A 19811-nucleotide genomic window follows, 5' to 3' on the forward strand; every position below is an offset into this window, starting at 1 on the left:
TTACAAAAACCAGAAAAAAAGTGCAGCTTGGATTCGAGTAAATACGGTATCTATTTGGGAAGTAAGTTTCCCAGTAATACTGCCTGCAAACAGTCCAATGGCAAATCAACACAACAGCAAACAACAGGTCAAAAGTCTTACTGACCCAATTAACAGTTTATAATATCATCAAACAGCTGGGAAATTTAGAATCATTAGATTTATTTTTCCAGCTACAAGAGTGAAACGAGAACGCGAGCTCCCCTGCCGACTCACCTGCACGCCGAAGATGTCCTCGGAGCGGTGGCGCTTGGTGAGCGCCCACTCCTGCACGGCCCCCTGCAGCAGGCTCGAAGCCATCGCCATCTCGCCACACGTCACGTCCGCACCCATCTCCTTGCACACCCTGCGGAACGGCAGGTTCCCCACCGTCGTCAGTGGTGACAGGTACAGCTTGTCGTGCCAGTCGATCTGTGGCCACAACGGGCGAAGACATTTAATAATTCTATAAAATTACAGAGAGAGAGAGTGAGAGAGAGAGAGAGAGAGAGAGAGAGAGAGAGAGAGAGAGAGACTGGCCAGTACAGCAAGCTCCCAACTATGCGGGTACAAACTATATGGCTTGCAGATGAACTGTTCTCAAAAGAATTTATGCTCCGGGCAGCCACAGCTGTCAAAATCCTTATCAATGAAAAACCACAACTGCTGTCAAATTATCATTTATTGAAATGGCTGGTTTCACAGCTTCTAACTGCATCATCAGGTTTACATCTGATGAGGGAACATCACAAGTGTCATAATCTGATTTTCAGATACCTCATTCAGTGGAAGAGGGGTCAAAATAAGTGAACACACGTCTCTGGTTACCTGTAGTTGCTCCACCATTTCTGAGAAAATGACTGTCAAAGTTGTCGAAAGACCGGTGTCTTTTTTAAAGAGCAACGAGCCCGACTGAAGTTGGAGTTCAGCGGGTAGCGTTGCGATTTCACCTTTCTGGACCCTGTGTTTGGAAACCAATTATTGTTTTTATTTGATTTTACTGCTTTCATCTCCACATGTTTGTAGAAGGTTAGTACAAGAATGTTTCTTATCAAGTTACGGCATACAGAGGCATAATAAAAATCGTAAAATTACAACTGGGTTTCATAATAAATGGCATAACATTTATTATACATGTGTGTGTATGGTATTTTCAGGATGTTGCAGCATTACATTCCTGCGAACAAGAAGAAAACAAAGTCTTCCACTGTCGCATTGGAGACGACGTCAAGCAAAATCACAGGTAACAAAGAATACTATCAAACTTCATAAATTAATTCATATTTAATCCAACCAGAACAGTACACAGTAAGTATATTTTCATTTAGGATACAAATTTTTGGCTGTGATGGCATAGACGACTGAAATTTCGACGAGTGTTTACATAGTGATGCCTGTTTACTGGAATTTAGGCAGCTGAGTGATGCAGATTGTGGTGGTACATATCGCTATTCAATGTAGCAACATGTCCCACTTTCTTTGTACCAATGAAAGACAGTTATGTAGAAACCTAAGTTTACAGTAATAGTGGTAGAGGAAAGACTGCATGCCTAGCACCGATTACTGTATTTAACACGGAATGAACGACAACTTGTGAAAGCCCATTATAGAGACAGTCATCTTCAAAAGCAGTGCATATTTCTGTAAATGACTGTGAAATTAAATTAAAGCTTTTTTAATACAACACAATGAGCAGAAGGAATGTTGCTATTAGTCAGATTGTGATCATCATTAAGGCAGTGACACAGCACACTTTTCCACACTTCCAAACACTGCAAACTTGTAATACAGCTGGCTGCGACCCAATATTCTGACAATGAAAATCTTGCTTACTCTGCTAATGCTATGTTCCATGAGCAATAACTTTGCATATAGTCTGTGTTTTCTGCTTTGTTCCAAAGCTGATGAGTAGGAATACAAAGCACTTTCTGCAAAAATCTGTACGAGAATCAATGTTAAAGATCATAACACCGTCAAAGAAAACTTAAAGTGCGTGAAATGTTGTACAAGGGAATCATTAAGAGTTATGGGGACTGTGAAATAGAGAAGGATTTTGAAAAAAGTGAATACATGAGTTTGTAGCTTGTTGGTAGTAATCATAATCTTCCATTATCACAGCATATTCCTGCAGAATTACAAGTGGCACCGCACAGCTGGACCACAACTTCGAGGAGCGACGTGAGTGCAGAAAGAGAAGACTTAAGGGTGTTTCAAAAATGACCGGTATATTTGAAACGGCAATAAAAACTAAACAAGCAGCAATAGAAATACACCGTTTGTTGCAATATGCTTGGGACAACAGTACATTTTCAGGCAGACAAACTTTCGAAATTACAGTAGTTACAATTAACAACAACAGATGGCGCTGCGGTCTGGGAAACTCTATAGTACGATATTTTCCACATATCCACCACGCGTAGCAATAATATGGCGTAGTCTCTGAATGAAATTACCCGAAACCTTTGACAATGTGTCTGGCAGAATGGCTTCACATGCAGATGAGATGTACTGCCTCAGCTGTTCAATTGTTTCTGGATTCTGGCGGTACACCTGGTCTTTCAAGTGTCCCCACAGAAAGAAGTCCCAGGGGTTCATGTCTGGCGAATAGGGAGGCCAATCCACGCCGCCTCCTGTATGTTTCGGATAGCCCAAAGCAATCACACGATAATCGAAATATTCATTCAGAAAATTAAAGACGTCGGCCATGCGATGTGGGCGGGCACCCTCTTGCATAAACCACGAGGTGTTCGCAGTGTCGTCTAAGGCAGTTTGTACCGCCACAAATTCACGAAGAATGTCCAGATAGCGTGATGCAGTAATCGTTTCGGATCTGAAAAATGGGCCAATGATTCCTTTGGAAGAAATGGCGGCCCAGACCAGTACTTTTTGAGGATGCAGCAACAATGGGACTGCAACATGGGGCTTTTCGGTTCCCCGTATGCGCCAGTTCTGTTTATTGACGAAGCCGTCCAGGTAAAAATAAGCTTCGTCAGTAAACCAAATGCTGCCCACATGCATATCACCGTCATCAATCCTGTGCACTATATCGTTAGCGAATGTCTCTCGTGCAGCAATGGTAGCGGCGCTGAGGGGTTGCCGCGTTTGAATTTTGTACGGATAGAGGTGTAAACTCTGGCGCATAAGACGATACGTGGGCGTTGGCGTCATTTGGACCGCAGCTGCAACACGGCGAACGGAAACCCGAGGCCGCTGTTGGATCACCTGCTGCACTAGCTGCGCGTTGCCCTCTGTGGTTGCCGTACGCGGTCGCCCTACCTTTCCAGCATGTTCATCCGTCACGTTCCCAGTCCGTTGAAATTTTTCAAACAGATCCTTTATTGTATCGCTTTTCGGTCCTTTGGTTACATTAAACCTCGGTTGAAAACTTCGTCTTGTTGCAACAACACTGTGTTCTAGGCGGTGGAATTCCAACACCAAAAAATCCTCTGTTCTAAGGAATAAACCATGTTGTCTACAGCACACTTGCACATTGTGAACAGCACACGCTTACAGCAGAAAGATGACGTACAGAATGGCGCACCCACAGACTGCGTTGTCTTCTATATCTTTCACATCACTTGCAGCGCCATCTGTTGTTGAAAACTGTAACTACTGTAATTTCGAAAGTTTGTCTGCCTGAAAATGTACTGTTGTCCCAAGCATATTGCAACAAACGGTGTATTTCTATCACTGCTCGTTTAGTTTTTATTGCCATTTCAAATATACCGGTTATTTTTGAAACACCCTGTACAAACACACAGCTGGCGGATCACATTCATTCATGGAAGTGGTACCCTGGTTAAGTACTCTCCAGCAGCAAATACTAGCAGTAACATTTCAAGATATAGTGAACATTATGTTTGGTGGAGGAAGAGAGCAATCATGGAACCCATTCGTGCACACGGTCAGTGAAATGTGTTAACCTATTATTAAAGTATGTGGGACAAAGCCTGTTCAACTACATTGATGTTTTCAATCTTCAACAACTGAAAACCACGGTCAGGAAAAACGTGAATGAAAAACAGAAATAGAAAAAACTGGACGATTGCGCACTGGAAGTGGAGTGGTATGAAATAGCGTGTGTTTGAGTACAATTGTGGAAAGAAGCTGTCTGTTGCTGGCGAGTAACACGTAACTAATGTGTGGGCTTTCAAATGTGCCACAGATACTGTTAAGCCAAGACACTGTGACCACGGCCGTCGCGACATCAGAAGCCACCTGGTAGCATTGCTGGCAAATGACGCAGTAACGAAAAAGTATGTAAGTGGAACAGGCACAGACTGGGGTTCACACTAGCGAAGATATGGGCTACAAATGGGGGAATCCACCGAGATCAGTGACTTTGACAAAGGACAGATTATTATTATGCAGAGTATGTGAACTAGTATCTCAAATGTGGTGAAGCTGGTTGAACGTTCACGTGCTCTGTCATGAGCGTCTACGGGCAGAGGTAAAAGAACAGTGAAACTACAACTACGCACTAAATGGTTGGATGTCCATGAATCTTCACACAATCTGATCTGTAAAGTAGGATACATGGTGATCTGTGGCATCCCACTTCATAAAACCATTTGAGTTTACCTAAATTACAACATCAACAAATTTGCCACAAAATTCTACTTTCACATTTTCAAATGCATCAGTTCTATTTATAAGCCACACTACCATGACTGGTGTGGTAGTTAGCACCAAAGCGAAAGGCAAAGGCACAGAGTGTATTTAAGCAAGTATTGGCATAGTAACCATATCGTATTTGTGGAACACTCACATCTTAGGCTACAGACCTTTACTGGATGTAAAAACTAAAATTCCATCCAACCACAGAATGTGATACATGCCAACAGCACCATCTTTCATTCGATGCAAGGAAGATGTAGTTTCAGTCATTAGTTCTCTAATGGAGCTGTCTGTCTCACAAAAGACATACTGTCTGGGTTAGTTCTCGGTGGCATAAAACTATTGATTTGATTTGTTTTCAAGAATTATAAAAAAATAATACAAAACTGTGTCACTAATAGGTGAGTGTTATTCCGTATGTCTCGTGTTTTCAAAGAATAACATATTATGTACTTTCTTTAAAGTTTTTGCTGCAACTGACAGTTTATTAACTTGTTCAGCAAGTTTTGCCATGCCTCAGTCATGATACAAATTTTTGTAATATTCTGCAATAAAAGTATATTGCTTCGTATAGTAGTCCAGTTAGTAGTAGTTTGTTCTGTAACATATGCCACAATGTATTATGTTATAACAGTATGGCTTATGCCCAAGTTAATGATTGTTCAGTTTATGTTTCAATATAGTATATTTAAAAACAAAGATGATGTGACTTACCATACGAAAGCGCTGGCAGGTCGATAGAAACACAAACAGACACATACATACACACAAAATTCAAGCTTTCGCAACAAACTGTTGCCTCATCAGGAAAGAGGGAAGGAGAGGGAAAGACGAAAGGAAGTGGGTTTTAAGGGATAGGGTAAGGAGTCATTCCAATCCCGGGAGCGGAAAGACTTACCTTAGGGGGAAAAAAGGACGGGTATACACTCGCACACACACACATATCCATCCACACATATACAGACACAAGCAGACATATTTAAAGACAAAGAGTTTGGGCAGATATGTCAGTCGAGGCAGAAGTGCAGAGGTAAAGATGATGTTGAATGACAGGTGAGGTATGAGTGGCGGCAACTTGAAATTAGCGGAGATTGAGGCCTGGTGGGTAACCGGAAGAGAGGATATATTGAAGAACAAGTTCCCATCTCCAGAGTTCGGATAGGTTGGTGTTGGTGGGAAGTATCCTGATAACCCGGACGGTGTAACACTGTGCCAAGATGTGCTGGCCGTGCACCAAGGCATGTTTAGCCACAGGGTGATCCTCATTACCAACAAACACTGTCTGCCTGTGTCCATTGATGCGAATGGACAGCTTGTTGCTGGTCATACCCACACAGAATGCATCACAGTGTAGGCAGGTCAGTTGGTAAATCACGTGGGTGCTCTCACATGTGGCTCTGCCTTTGATCGTGTACACCTTCCGGGTTACAGGACTGGAGTAGGTGGTGGTGGAAGGGTGCATGGGACAGGTTTTACACCGGGGGCGGTTACAAGGATAGGAGCCGGAGGGTAGGGAAGGTGGTTTGGGGATTTCATAGGGATGAACTAACAGGTTACGAAGGTTAGGTGGACGGCGGAAAGACACTCTTGGTGGTGTGGGGAGGATTTCATTAAGGATGGATCTCATTTCAGGGCAGGATTTGAGGAAGTCGTATCCCTGCTGGAGAGCCACATTCAGAATCTGATCCAGTCCCGGAAAGTATCCTGACACAAGTGGGGCACTTTTGTGGTTCTTCTGTGGGAGGTTCTGGGTTTGAGAGGATAAGGAAGTGGCTCTGGTTATTTGCTTCTGTACCAGGTCGGAAGGGTAGTTACGGGATGCGAAAGCTGTTGTCAGGTTGTTGGTGTAATGCTTCAGGGATTCCAGACTGGAGCAGATTCGTTTGCCACGAAGATCTAGGCTGTAGGGAAGGGACCGTTTGATGTGGAATGGGTGGCAGCTGTCATAATGGAGGTACTGATGCTTGTTGGTGGGTTTGATGTGGACGGACGTGTGAAGCTGGCCATTGGACAGGTGAAGGTCAACGTCAAGGAAAGTGGCATGGGATTTGGAGTAGGACCAAGTGAATCTGATGGAACCAAAGGAGTTGAGGTTGGAGAGGAAATTCAGGAGTATTTCTTCACTGTGAGTCCAGATCATGAAGATGTCATCAATAAATCTGTACCAAACTTTGGGTTGGCAGGCCTGGGTAACCAAGAAGGCTTCCTCTAAGCGACCCATGAATAGGTTGGCGTACGAGGGGGCCATCCTGGTACCCATGGCTGTTCCCTTTAGTTGTTGGTATGTCTGGCCTTCAATAGTGAAGAAGTTGTGGGTCAGGATGAAGCTGGCTAAGGTGATGAGGAAAGAGGTTTTAGGTAGGGTGGCAGGTGATCGGCGTGAAAGGAAATGCTCCATCGCAGCGAGGCCCTGGATGTGCGGAATATTTGTGTATAAGGAAGTGGCATCAATGGTTACAAGGATGGTTTCCGGGGATAGCACATTGGGTAAGAATTCCAGGCATTCGAGAAAGTGGTTGGTGTCTTTGATGAAGGATGGGAGACTGCATGTAATGGGTTGAAGCTGTTGATCTACGTAGGCAGAGATACGTTCTGTGGGGGCTTGGTAACCAGCTACAATGGGGTGGCCGGGATGATTGGGTTTGTGGATTTTAGGAAGAAGGTAGAAGGTAAGGGTGCGGGGTGTCGGTGGGGTCAGGAGGTTGATGGAGTCAGGTGAAAGGTTTTGCAGGGGGCCTAAGGTTCTGAGGATTCCTTGAAGCTCCACCTGGATATTGGGAATGGGGTTACCTTGTCAAACTTTGTATGTGGTGTTGTCTGAAACCTGACGCAGGCCCTCAGCCACATACTCCCGACGATCAAGTACCACAGTTGTGGAACCCTTGTCCGCCGGGAGAATGACGATGGATCAGTCAGCCTTCAGATCACGGATAGCCTGGGCTTCAGCAGTGGTGATGTTGGGAGTAGGATTAAGGTTTTTGTAAGAAGGATTGAGATGCAAGGCTGGAAGTCAGAAATTCCTGGAAGGTTTGGAGAGGGTGATTTTGAGGAAGAGAAGGTGGGTCCCGCTGCGACGGAACTGTTCCAGGCAGGGTTCAATTTGGATGATGTCTTGGGGAGTTGGATCATTAGGAGTAGGATTAGGATCATTTTTCTTCATGGCAAAGTGATATTTCCAGCAGAGAGTACGAGTGTAGGACAGTAAATCTTTGACGAGGGCTGTTTGGTTGAATCTGGGAGTGGGGCTGAAGGTGAGGCCTTTGGATAGGACAGAGGTTTCGGATTGAGAGAGAGGTTTGGAGGAAAGGTTAACTACTGAATTAGGGTGTTGTGGTTCCAGATTGTGTTGATTGGAATTTTGAGGTTTTGGAGGGAGTGGAGCTGGAAGTGGGAGATTGAGTAGATGGGAGAGACTGGGTTTGTGTGCAATGAGATGTGATTGAGGTTTGCTGGAAAGGTTGTGAAGGGTGAGTGAGTTCCTTTCCGAAGGTGGGAAACCAGGAGAACAGCATGCCACCCTCCACCTCAAAAAAACTATCCAAGCTCCTGGTTTCCAGCTCCACTCCCTCCAAAACCTCAAAATTCCAATCAACACAATCTGGAACCACAACACCCTAATTCAGTAGTTAACCTTTCCTCCAAAACTCTCTCCCAATCCGAAACCTCTGTCCTATCCAAAGGCCTCACCTTCAGCCCCACTCCCAGATTCAACCAAACAGCCCTCGTCAAAGATTTACTGTCCTACACTCGTACTCTCTGCTGGAAGTATCACTTTGCCACGAAGAAAAATGATCCTAATCCTACCCCTAATGATCCAACTCCCCAAGACACTATCCAAATTGAACCCTGCCTGGAACAGTTCCGTCCTCCGTCACAGTGGGACCCACCTCCTCTTCCTCAAAATCACCCTCTCCAAACCTTCCAGGAGTTTCTGACTTCCAGCCTTGCATCTCAATCCTTCTTAAAAAACCTTAATCCTACTCCCAACATCACCACTGCTGAAGCCCAGGCTATCTGTGATCTGAAGGCTGACCGATCCATCATCATTCTTCCGGCGGACAAAGGTTCCACAACCGTGGTACTTGATCGTCGGGAGTATGTGGCTGAGGGACTGCGTCAGCTTTCAGACAACACCACACACGAAGTTTGCCAAGGTAACCCCATTCCCGATGTCCAGCCGGAGCTTCAAGAAATCCTCAGAACCTTAGGCCCCCTGCAAAACCTTTCACCTGACTCCATCAACCTCCTGACCCCACCGACACCCCGCACCCCTACCTTCTACCTTCTTCCTAAAATCCACAAACCCAATCACCCCGGCCGCCCCATTGTAGCTGGTTACCAAGCCCCCACAGAACGTATCTCTGCCTACGTAGATCAACAGCTTCAACCCATTACATGCAGTCTCCCATCCTTCATCAAAGACACCAACCACTTTCTCGAACGCCTGGAATCCTTACCCAATGTGCTACCCCCGGAAACCATCCTTGTAACCATTGATGCCACTTCCTTATACACAAATATTCCGCACATCCAGGGCCTCGCTGCGATAGAGCATTTCCTTTCACGCCGATCACCTGCCACCCTACCTAAAACCTCTTTCCTCATCACCTTAGCCAGTTTCATCCTGACCCACAACTTCTTCACTATTGAAGGCCAGACATACCAACAACTAAAGGGAACAGCCATGGGTACCAGGATGGCCCCCTCGTACGCCAACCTATTCATGGGTCGCTTAGAGGAAGACTTCTTGGTTACCCAGGCCTGCCAAACCAAAGTTTAGTACAGATTTATTGATGACATCTTCATGATCTGGACTCACAGTGAAGAAGAACTCCAGAATTTCCTCTCCAACCTCAACTCCTTTGGTTCCATCAGATTCACCTGGTCCTACTCCAAATCCCATGCCACTTTCCTTGACGTTGACCTTCACCTGTCCAATGGCCAGCTTCACACGTCCGTCCACATCAAACCCACCAACAAGCGTCAGTACCTCCATTATGACAGCTGCCACCCATTCCACATCAAACGGTCCCTTCCCTACAGCCTAGGTCTTCGTGGCAAACGAATCTGCTCCAGTCCGGAATCCCTGAACCATTACACCAACAACTTGACAACAGCTTTCGCATCCCGCAACTACCCTCCCGACTTGGCACAGAAGCAAATAACCAGAGCCACTTCCTCATCCCCCCCCTCAAACCCAGAATCCCCCACAGAAGAACCACAAAAGTGCCCCGCTTGTGACAGGATACTTTCCGGGACTGGACCAGACTCTGAATGTGGCTCTCCAGCAGGGATACGACTTCCTCAAATCCTGCCCTGAAATGAGATCCATCCTTCATGAAATGCTCCCCACTCCACCAAGAGTGTCTTTCTGCCGTCCACCTAACCTTCGTAACCTGTTAGTTCATCCCTATGAAATCCCCAAACCACCTTCCCTACCCTCTGGCTCCTATCCTTGTAACCGCCCCCGGTGTAAAACCTGTCCCATGCACCCTCCCACCACCACCTACTCCAGTCCTGTAACCCGGAAGGTGTACATGATCAAAGGCAGAGCCACATGTGAAAGCACCCATGTGATTTACCAACTGACCTGCCTACACTGTGATGCATTCTATGTGGGAATGACCAGCAACAAACTGTCCATTCGCATTAATGGACACAGGCAGACAGTGTTTGTTGGTAATGAGGATCACCCTGTGGCTAAACATGCCTTGGTGCACGGCCAGCACATCTTGGCACAGTGTTACACCGTCCGGGTTATCAGGATACTTCCCACCAACACCAACCTATCCGAACTCCGGAGATGGGAACTTGCTCTTCAACATATCCTCTATTCCGGTTACCCACCAGGCCTCAATCTCCGCTAATTTCAAGTTGCCGCCACTCATACCTCACCTGTCATTCAACATCATCTTTGCCTCTGCACTTCCGCCTCGACTGACATCTGTGTCCAAACTCTTTGTCTTTAAATATGTCTGCTTGTGTCTGTATATGTGTGGATGGATATGTGTGGATGGATATGTGTGGATGGATATGTGTGTGTGTGCGAGTGTATACCCGTCCTTTTTTCCCCCTAAGGTAAGTCTTTCCGCTCCCGGGATTGGAATGACTCCTTACCCTCTCCCTTAAAACCCACTTCCTTTCGTCTTTCCCTCTCCTTCCCTCTTTCCTGATGAGGCAACAGTTTGTTGCGAAAGCTTGAATTTTGTGTGTATGTATGTGTCTATTTGTGTTTCTATCGACCTGCCAGCGCTTTCGTATGGTAAGTCACATCATCTTTGTTTTTAAATATATTTTTCCCGCGTGGAATGTTTCCCTCTATTATATTGATTTCAATATAGTATAGTATAGTATGAACACTCAGGGATGCCACAAGTTTCCCCAAGTGAAATTCTCTGATATTTCCCTGATTTCCAGACAAGATATAGCATTTTTCCCTGACAAATTTTGAGATCTCAAGGGTAAGATATAAGTTGACAAAAAATGTAAAGATTTCCGTATTTCTGAACGTGTGAGCAAAAATCTTAAGTACTAACATCAACATGTTTTGTAATGAACAGTTTCTGGACAAAGAAAGCAAGCCAAATTGTATATATGTTTCATTAAGATCACCGATTTTCTTTTATTTCAATAAAACACAACACATTTGGTGACAAAATACAACGTATTTCATTAGAGTTACAAGACAGATTTAAAATACCTTCACTGACTTCAGAAATAACCTCAGAAAAAAGTAGGCCCCTTTAAAGAAGTGTATAAGGTGTGAAAGAGTTGTGTAAACCAACACTATAGGTGACTGCCAATAAAAAAGCAATGTTCACTACTGTCGGTACTGTCGGTTATTACCAACTTTGTTATGTCTATTATTTTACAGGTACTGTGTGACTTTTCTTTCAAGAAATACACGAGTACCTAGCAAACCTACTGCCAGTGACTGCCACAAATTTCTTCTTCTTATCATACATACTTTCTAATATATAAACTACTTTCAAAGTGCCAAAATGTACTAGAATAAATAAACTATCTATAAAATGCCGCATTATACAATGTACTTGCAGTGAGACAGTCGCAATTCCTGAAAAGCATCACTTGTGGCGAGGAGCACCGTAATCCTGGGTCCACGGATAAACCACGGAAATCCGCCGCATTACACCACACACAGACAGACCCGGCCTGCAGGCAGATCGACGAGACTAGATCCGACAGTTAGGGCCCGCAGATTAGTGGGAAGCTACGGTCTTCAGATCGGCAGACCCAATCTGTTAGTGATAACAACAGAAATGGCCTGTGGGTTTGGCCCATCATGGAAGTCCACATGCGTGACCAGCTATTCATACATCTCAGACACTATGGCGATGAAATGAGACCACAGTGATCAATCCGTGCAACAGATAGCTTGTGCAAATATTCTGAGAATCAATGCCAATGAGGAAAGGTAGCAACTCACCATAAAGATGATTGCGAAGCCACAGACAGGCACATAGAAAAGAAAGGACATCAGTCCCTAAGCTTACACACTACTTAACCTAAAGTATCCTAAGGACAAACACACACACACACACACACACACACACACACACACACCCGTGCCCGAGGGAGGGCTCAAACCTCTGCCGGGACCAGCCACACAGTCCACGACTGCAGCGCCTTAGACCTCTCGGCTAATCCCGCACGGCACATAGAAAAGACAATCACTTTCTCACAGCTAAATTTTTGCCATAGCCTTTGTCAGAATACGAGAGCACAGATACATTCAGACAATCACTCAGACACAACACACGTACACATGACCACCGTCTCCATCCGCTGTGTCAACAGTCTCTGAGAATCAGATATCATGTCTGCCTGCCTCTCGTTGGCAGCTGCTGGGCTAGCAGCAAGAAGTGGTGGCAGCACTGACTCCTAGCTGAGGGGAGTGGTAGGAAGGGGAGAAGCATTAAGAATGAGGGAGTAGGGAAGCGGAGCACAAACTCAGTTGCACCCAGCCACCGACGATGTGCGACATCTCAGTAGGGAAGCCATTTCATCAACTGAGACAAAAACGAGGTTTTTTCCAGTGTTCTTTTTTTTTTTTTTTTTTTCAAATTTCCCTGATTTTCCTGTAGCAACCCTGACGCTCCAATGCAACCAGAAAAATCACATGGCCTAGTACAGGAGCTAGACTGACAAAAAATTCAGATTTTAGCCCTTCAAGAAACACAATTCACAGATGAAGCCACAATAGATTATGAAAATTATTGCATCTTTAAGTGTAAAACAGAAAAACTTATTGCTGAAGGTGCTCCACTTCTGGGAATGGCTTTTGTCACACATAAAAATATAATAGACTCCTTAAGAGATATGCGCCCCATAAGCAACCGCCTTATCACAATGCACATGCAGTGCACTAACAAGAAATATACCTTCATTAATGTTCATGGCCCCACCAACATTGCTAACAGAAAGGATCGACAGACTGTGGAGAAATTCTGGACTGATCTTGAGAAAGTAATGGCTGATTGAATTAGCACATATCAATATTTTGGTAAACTTACTGACTGTGGAAATTTGTGCTGAATTAATAACAGTGGTGAAAAGCAAGTGCAACATTTTTATTTATAAGGACTGGAGAGAAAATTTGCTAAGTTCAGCCTAGCACTTTCTCACGCATATTCTCATCGCATTAGTACGAGGGTAATCCCAAAAGTAAGGTTTCCTATTTTCTTGTAAGTACATAGACCTGTTTATTTCTACAATGGCTACAGCTTGAACATTTAGCTACTTTTTGACATAATCATCATTTCTGTCAATGCATTTTTGTAGATGCTGTGGCAGTTTCTGTATACCCATGTCATACCAGCTCACCGCCATGCTGTTCAGAAAGTTATGGACCTCTTCTTTCACCTCGTCGTCGGAGCTGAATCGCTGGGACCACAATTAATGCTGACAGGTACTGTGAGACTGAAAAAACTCAAACAAGCAATTCAGAACTGGAGAAGAGGAATTTCGAGCAAGGGCATACACATTCTCCATGACAACGCTCGCCCACACATTGGTTGGCAAACTGTTGTTCTGCTACAACTGTTTCAGTGGAACATAATCACCTACCCACCCTATAGTCCTGATTCGGCACCCAGTGAGCATCACCTGTTCCCTAGGTTAAAAGAACATCTGGCCGGAAAGCAATTCAGCTCCAGCGACGAGGTGAAAGAAGTGGTTCATAACTTTCTGAACAGTATGGCGGTGAGCTGGTATGACATGGGCATACAAAAACTGCCACAGAGTCTACAAAAATGCATCGACAGAAATGGTGATTATGTCGAAAAATAGCTAAATGTTTAAGCTGTAAACTAATGTAAACCATTGTAGAAATAAACAGGTCTATGTACTTATAAAAAAATAGGAGACCTTACTTTTGGGATTACCCGCGTAGTAGAAAATAGCTATTTGAAAAAAGGCACTTGCATCACTTCACAGCATAAAATATTCCAACTCTACCTTTTTTTTTTTAATTACTTTCTAATAGTAGACAGAAAATCTGTTTAGCAACAAAAATGGGGTAACTCCATCAGTGAGGGATATATCATAACTCATAACATAATTCAAGTTCCAAATTCTGTAGAAAGAGAAGCACTGATCAGAATGATGTTAAGTCCGAACAGCATATTATTGATTCAGGGGGAAATGTCACAGGGAAGAAATGAAAATTTCACCAATGGCACTGTTAAAGTCTTAACGTAAATGTGGTCAGCTACAAATGACGGATCAATACGATACGTTTCAGCTGCACATTACACCTTCCATACTGTTCAATGTGCACAAGTTTGGCAGTTAACAGTTGTGGCACGGTTGGTTAGGTAAGCTCATCCACCAGATCTGTTTTTGAATGTCCTGGGGCCAAATACTGCATAAAAAGCAAAATGAGATAAGTTTTTAAAGCACTGCACAATGCACACCTTCAGTTCAGCTACGTTCAAAATCGGAGCACTGAACCCAACATCAATCAGACAACACCACAGCCCAGAGTCACACGAATTAAGATAGGTCATTTGGACAGACAGGCTGTAGGGAAATGACGGCTGATAATTCTAGCGTTTCCACAATGTCCCAGCAGCAGTTGCTTCACTGGCTGCGCAATGTGCAGAGGAGCGCCACCTAGCATTAAAATAAGCCTACTCTCACATCCGTGCTGTCGAAGGGTCGGACTGACATTTGTGTGCAAAAGACTTGCATAGCGTTTACCAATGATGGTACAGGATGGTACAGGATTCATCTCCTCAAAAAACAAAAATATGGCCCTACGATAGAAAATGCCGTCACCCCGTACCACAGTCACCCTTGCAGAACGAAGTGGTACCTGTTGATGTGCTTGCGGATTTTGTGTTGCCCATACTTTGCAGTTCTGCATACTGGAGATGGAAATGGGCCTCGTCTGTCCACAGAATGTTTCACGGCCATTCATTGTACACTTTCCCACCAGCAAGACATTCCAAAGTGAATGTTTGTCTCTCTGGCAGATCAACAGGAAGCAACTCTTGAACATAGGTATTTGTGTACGAATAGCAATGCAGGGTGTTTCATAAGATTTTACGGACCGTGCTCGCAGGCATCTCCGAGTACGTACAACTCCCCACGCGCCGTCTCATTGCGCACCACTGTTCGACCCTTCCTGCAATGCTGTGGTCACATCTTCGACAGACATCAGACTGACATCTTTCCTCCCTCTGCTACATTTCACTTCAAAAGCACAAATTTTTGAATTCTGTAATCTTTTTCTCCACACCATTAGCAGTCATCGGTCCAGTGCCTTGTTTCATACCCGTGAGTGCCTGGAACTTCTGCATGGCTACTGGTACACAGTCACCATTCTTGTAAAAGAGCTTTACAAGCAGTCACATTGGGCATTTTGGACACAAACTGACAAACAGCCGTGTACCGTGTGTCTGTTGGTGTGCATATTCTGATGCTTACAGTGCCATCTATTGGCCAAATTTTTTTGTTCTGTGACATTTCCACTGCATCAATAATATGCTGTTCAACATTTGATGTCATTCTGAGCAGCGTTTGTCTTTCTACAGAGCTTTGAAACTGGAAATTTAATCACACACACATTGTATTTCTGAGCAAAAATACTACTATAACATGTACGAACAATCAAGGAACTTGATTAAGAAGAAAATTTTCACACAACTTTGAATTCTGATTCTTGAGAAAGTACTTTTGGTTTGGCAATAACTTTTAATTCTTTAGCAACCTCCATTTTGTCACAAACAGTTCAATTTGCAAAACACAGTACAATAAATTCACTTAAAGGAAAATGTACATAAACTTGACTTACATGTGCAACAAATGAAGAAACTACTACTTAATCTTTAATGTTCATTTTTACACTAGTAGACTTTGCTGTCCATCAGCGACTTTCTCGTTTACTGCATTTAGTACTGTAATTCTTCTGAATTGTCACATTTCACAGAAGTCTGCAGACAAGCAGATACAGTGCTGGTCAAGTAAATTCTGAAAATAGACTCACCTTTTTCTTCTCTACTTGTCGAGACTTTATCACGTCTTCATCTGTGACGGCACCCACAGTCTTCACAGACCCTTCTGAGTTTGCAGGCTTATCTTCTGCAGTCTCATCTGAGATGGGAGCTTTCGGTTCTTCCGATTTCCCATTTTCTCGTACTTCTGCAATAAGTAAGAAACTGCTACAGACAGCTAGGTTTAACGCTAAACTGAGGGGACAAAGGTATTTTTTGTTGTTTGAAAGAGGAAAAAATATATAAATATGACAATATTATGAAAAGGATAGTTGCTACTAACCACATAGAGGAAATGCTGAGTAACAGACATGCACAACAAAAAGACTGTCAGAAAGTCATATTTTGGCCAATAACGCCTTTGGCGGACACAGAGAACATACACATGTGCACTCATGCAAATGCAACACACACACACACACACACACACACACACACACGGCTGCAATCTGTGACAGGTGAAGCTATATGAGAGAGAGAGAGAGAGAGAGAGAGAGAGAGAGAGAGAGAGAGAGAGAGACAATACTGCATTTTTTGTCTATTCGAATTTTATTACTGTACAGTAATTCGATTTCCTGGTAAAATTTACTCTTTTAGATACATACTGCACACAGACGTCTATGTCACAGACAGCTAGTATTCAAATAACAACAATGTGCAAAAAGATAGATTGCTACTTACTGTAAAGATTATCTGTTAAGTTGCAGATGGGCACAATTAAATGACACACAAACTTTTGGCCACAGCCTTCATCAGAAAAAGAAAGAGAAACACATACCACTCATTCAAAAACACACACACACACACACACACACTCACTCACTCACTCACTCACTCACTCACTCACTCACTCACACACACACACACACACACACACACACACACACACACACACCACATATACATGACCGTCAACTTGGACAGCTTCGACATGAATTTAGTATTCAAATAACTTTTCTATCTAGATAATTATTCGAATAAACAGACACACTAATACAAAAAAAAATATCTGTCATGAAATTAATCACTGACCCCTCTGCAATACAAATAATTGTTTTGCATTTATTATGCATAGCTTAAATGAGTAACGTAGAATAGCACCGCATTTTCGTTTCTTGCCTCTTGAACATGACTCTCTTGTGCACATCAAGAGTTTGGTTCTGCTCTCTATGCAGTTTCTGTCTGATAAATAATTTACTTTTGCATAAGCTAGGACTTCCCCTCGGTGACAGGGATGGGAAAAGCCGTCCAATTAAAACTGATACCGTTATTGTAGTCCTGTATAACCGGTATTTTTCTGTATTTGTTTGGGCTTGGTTGTAACATGTATTTTTCATTTTTACTAATAACCGAGTGAAAGAACCAAAATATTAATTATCCACAGCAGCAATGCTAAAATTTTCATTTTTAAATAACCTTTTTTTTTTTTTTTACAAAAAATGACTAATTTTTGCAAGTAAAATTTTCAATTGGTTTGAAATACTGCTTTATTGTAGAAACTGGGGAAAATGATCAGTGCTGTTTTAATAACACTGATGACAGAAATGAGCAACAAACAAATGGCATAAGAATTGGTACAGCACTGATGAGACAATAATGTGTCTGCTGTGATGTGCCACGGTTTAAGGCATATACATAGGTGCAATGAGCAAGACTTGACCCCACTCAGTCTGTACGGCAGTTTTTTGTCATCGCTAGACGTAAGTTTTATTGCAAAATGGTATGAACCGTAGTCTGGAAATATTTTTACAAGTAATGAAGTACAAAGCTATATTTGGTTCCAAAAATTAAAGACCTGTCTGTCATTTCAATGAAATAATAAAAAAGGAAAAAAATTTGGTAAAAGTAATAAATTAAAAACTTAACAACAATTCATTCAAAGCATATAACAAAAGTAGCAGGTAGCTGATCTGCTTGTTGCCCTTGAAAATGGACAGATTAACATTAGAAACAGAGTACTTCAACCTCAGTTTTTGCCCTTTAGCACCGACTGTACGTAATGCACATCTACAAGGCTATTACAAATGATTGAAGCGATTTCATAAATTCACTGTAGCTCCATTCATTGACACACTACAGATACGTAGAAAAACTCATAAAGTTTTGTTCGGCTGAAGCCGCACTTCAGGTTTCTGCCGCCAGAGCGCTCGAGAGCGCAGTGATACAAAATGGCGACAGGAGCCGAGAAAGCGTATGCCGTGCTTGAAATGCACTCACATCAGTCAGTCATAACAGTGCAACGACACTTCAGGACGAAGTTCAACAAAGATCCACCAACTGCTAACTCCATTCGGTGATGGTATGCGCAGTTTAAAGCTTCTGGATGCCTCTGTAAGGGGAAATCAACGGGTCGGCCTGCAGTGAGCGAAGAAACGGTTGAACGCGTGTGGGCAAGTTTCACACGTAGCACGCGGAAGTCAATGAATAAAGCGAGCAGGGAGCTAAACATACCACAGCCGACGGTTTGGAAAAATCTTACGGAAAAGGCTAAAGCAGAAGCCTTACCGTTTACAATTGCTACAAGCCCTGACACCCGATGACAAAGTCAAACGCTTTGAATTTTCGGCGCGGTTGCATCTGCTCATGGAAGAGGATGCGTTCAGTGCGAAACTTTTTTTCAGTGATGAAGCAACATTTTTTTCTTAATGGTGAAGTGAACAGACACAATGTGCGAATCTGGGCAGTAGAGAATCCTCACGCATTCGTACAGCAAATTCGCAATTCATCAAAAGTTTACATTTTTTGTGCAATCTCACGGTTTAAAGTTTACGGCCCCTTTTTCTTCTGCGAAAAAAACGTTACGGGACACGTGTATCTGGTACATGCTGGAAAATTGGCTCGTGCCACAACTGGAGACCGACAGCGCCGACTTCATCTTTCAACAGGATGGTGCTCCACCGCACTTCCACCACGATGTTCGGCATTTCTTGGAGATTGGAAAACCGATGGATCGGTCGTGGTGGGGATCGTGATCAGCAATTCATGCCGTGGCCTCCACGCTCTCCCGACTTAACCCCGTGCGATTTCTTTCTGTGGGGTTATGTGAAAGATTCAGTGTTTAAACCTCCTCTACCAAGAAACGTGCCAGAACTGTGAGCTCGCATCAACGATGCTTTTGAACTCATTGATGGGGACATGCTGCGCTGAGTGTGGGAGGAACTTGATGATCGGCTTGATGGCTGCCGAATCACTAAAGGGGCACATATCGAACATTTGTGAAGGGCTAAAAAAACTTTTTGAGTTTTTGTATGTGTGTGTGCAAAGCATTGTGAAAATATCTCAAATAATAAAGTTATTGTAGAGCTGTGAAATAGCTTCAATCATTTGTAATAACCCTGTATATCATATGAGAAAAGGGCAAGCTGAGTTTCACATGAGTGATGCTTTCTAAAACCATGCTGATTTGTGGACACAGGCTTTTCGGTCTCAAGAAAATTTATTATATTCGAAGTGGTAATATGTTCATGGATTCTGCAGCAAACCTATGTTACATACATTGGCCTGTAATTTTACAGGTCCGTTCTTTTGTCCTTCGTATACACAGAAGTCACCTGTGCCTTATTTCAGTCACTTGGGACTTTGCGATAGGCAAGAGATTTGTGATAAATGCAAGCTAAGTTAGTGGCCAGTGCCACAGTGTACTCTTTGAGAAACTGAATT

The 19811-nt window shown here is 43.4% G+C and overlaps 1 protein-coding gene across 1 annotated transcript in view; it reads right to left on the minus strand.

Annotated features, from left to right (window-relative positions):
- Window positions 1–19811, minus strand: part of LOC124720026 (tRNA-dihydrouridine(47) synthase [NAD(P)(+)]-like) — a 227880-nt gene that overhangs the window by 106521 nt on the left and 101548 nt on the right. The window contains exons 5-6 of the mRNA XM_047245275.1: window positions 16145–16299; window positions 256–450 (exon numbers count right to left, since the gene is read on the minus strand). Coding sequence (XP_047101231.1) covers window positions 256–450; window positions 16145–16299 — 350 coding nt within the window. The remainder of the gene's footprint in view (window positions 1–255; window positions 451–16144; window positions 16300–19811) is intronic.

The sequence above is a fragment of the Schistocerca piceifrons genome, chromosome 11 (assembly GCF_021461385.2).
Source record: "Schistocerca piceifrons isolate TAMUIC-IGC-003096 chromosome 11, iqSchPice1.1, whole genome shotgun sequence".
NCBI lineage: Eukaryota > Metazoa > Arthropoda > Insecta > Orthoptera > Acrididae > Schistocerca > Schistocerca piceifrons.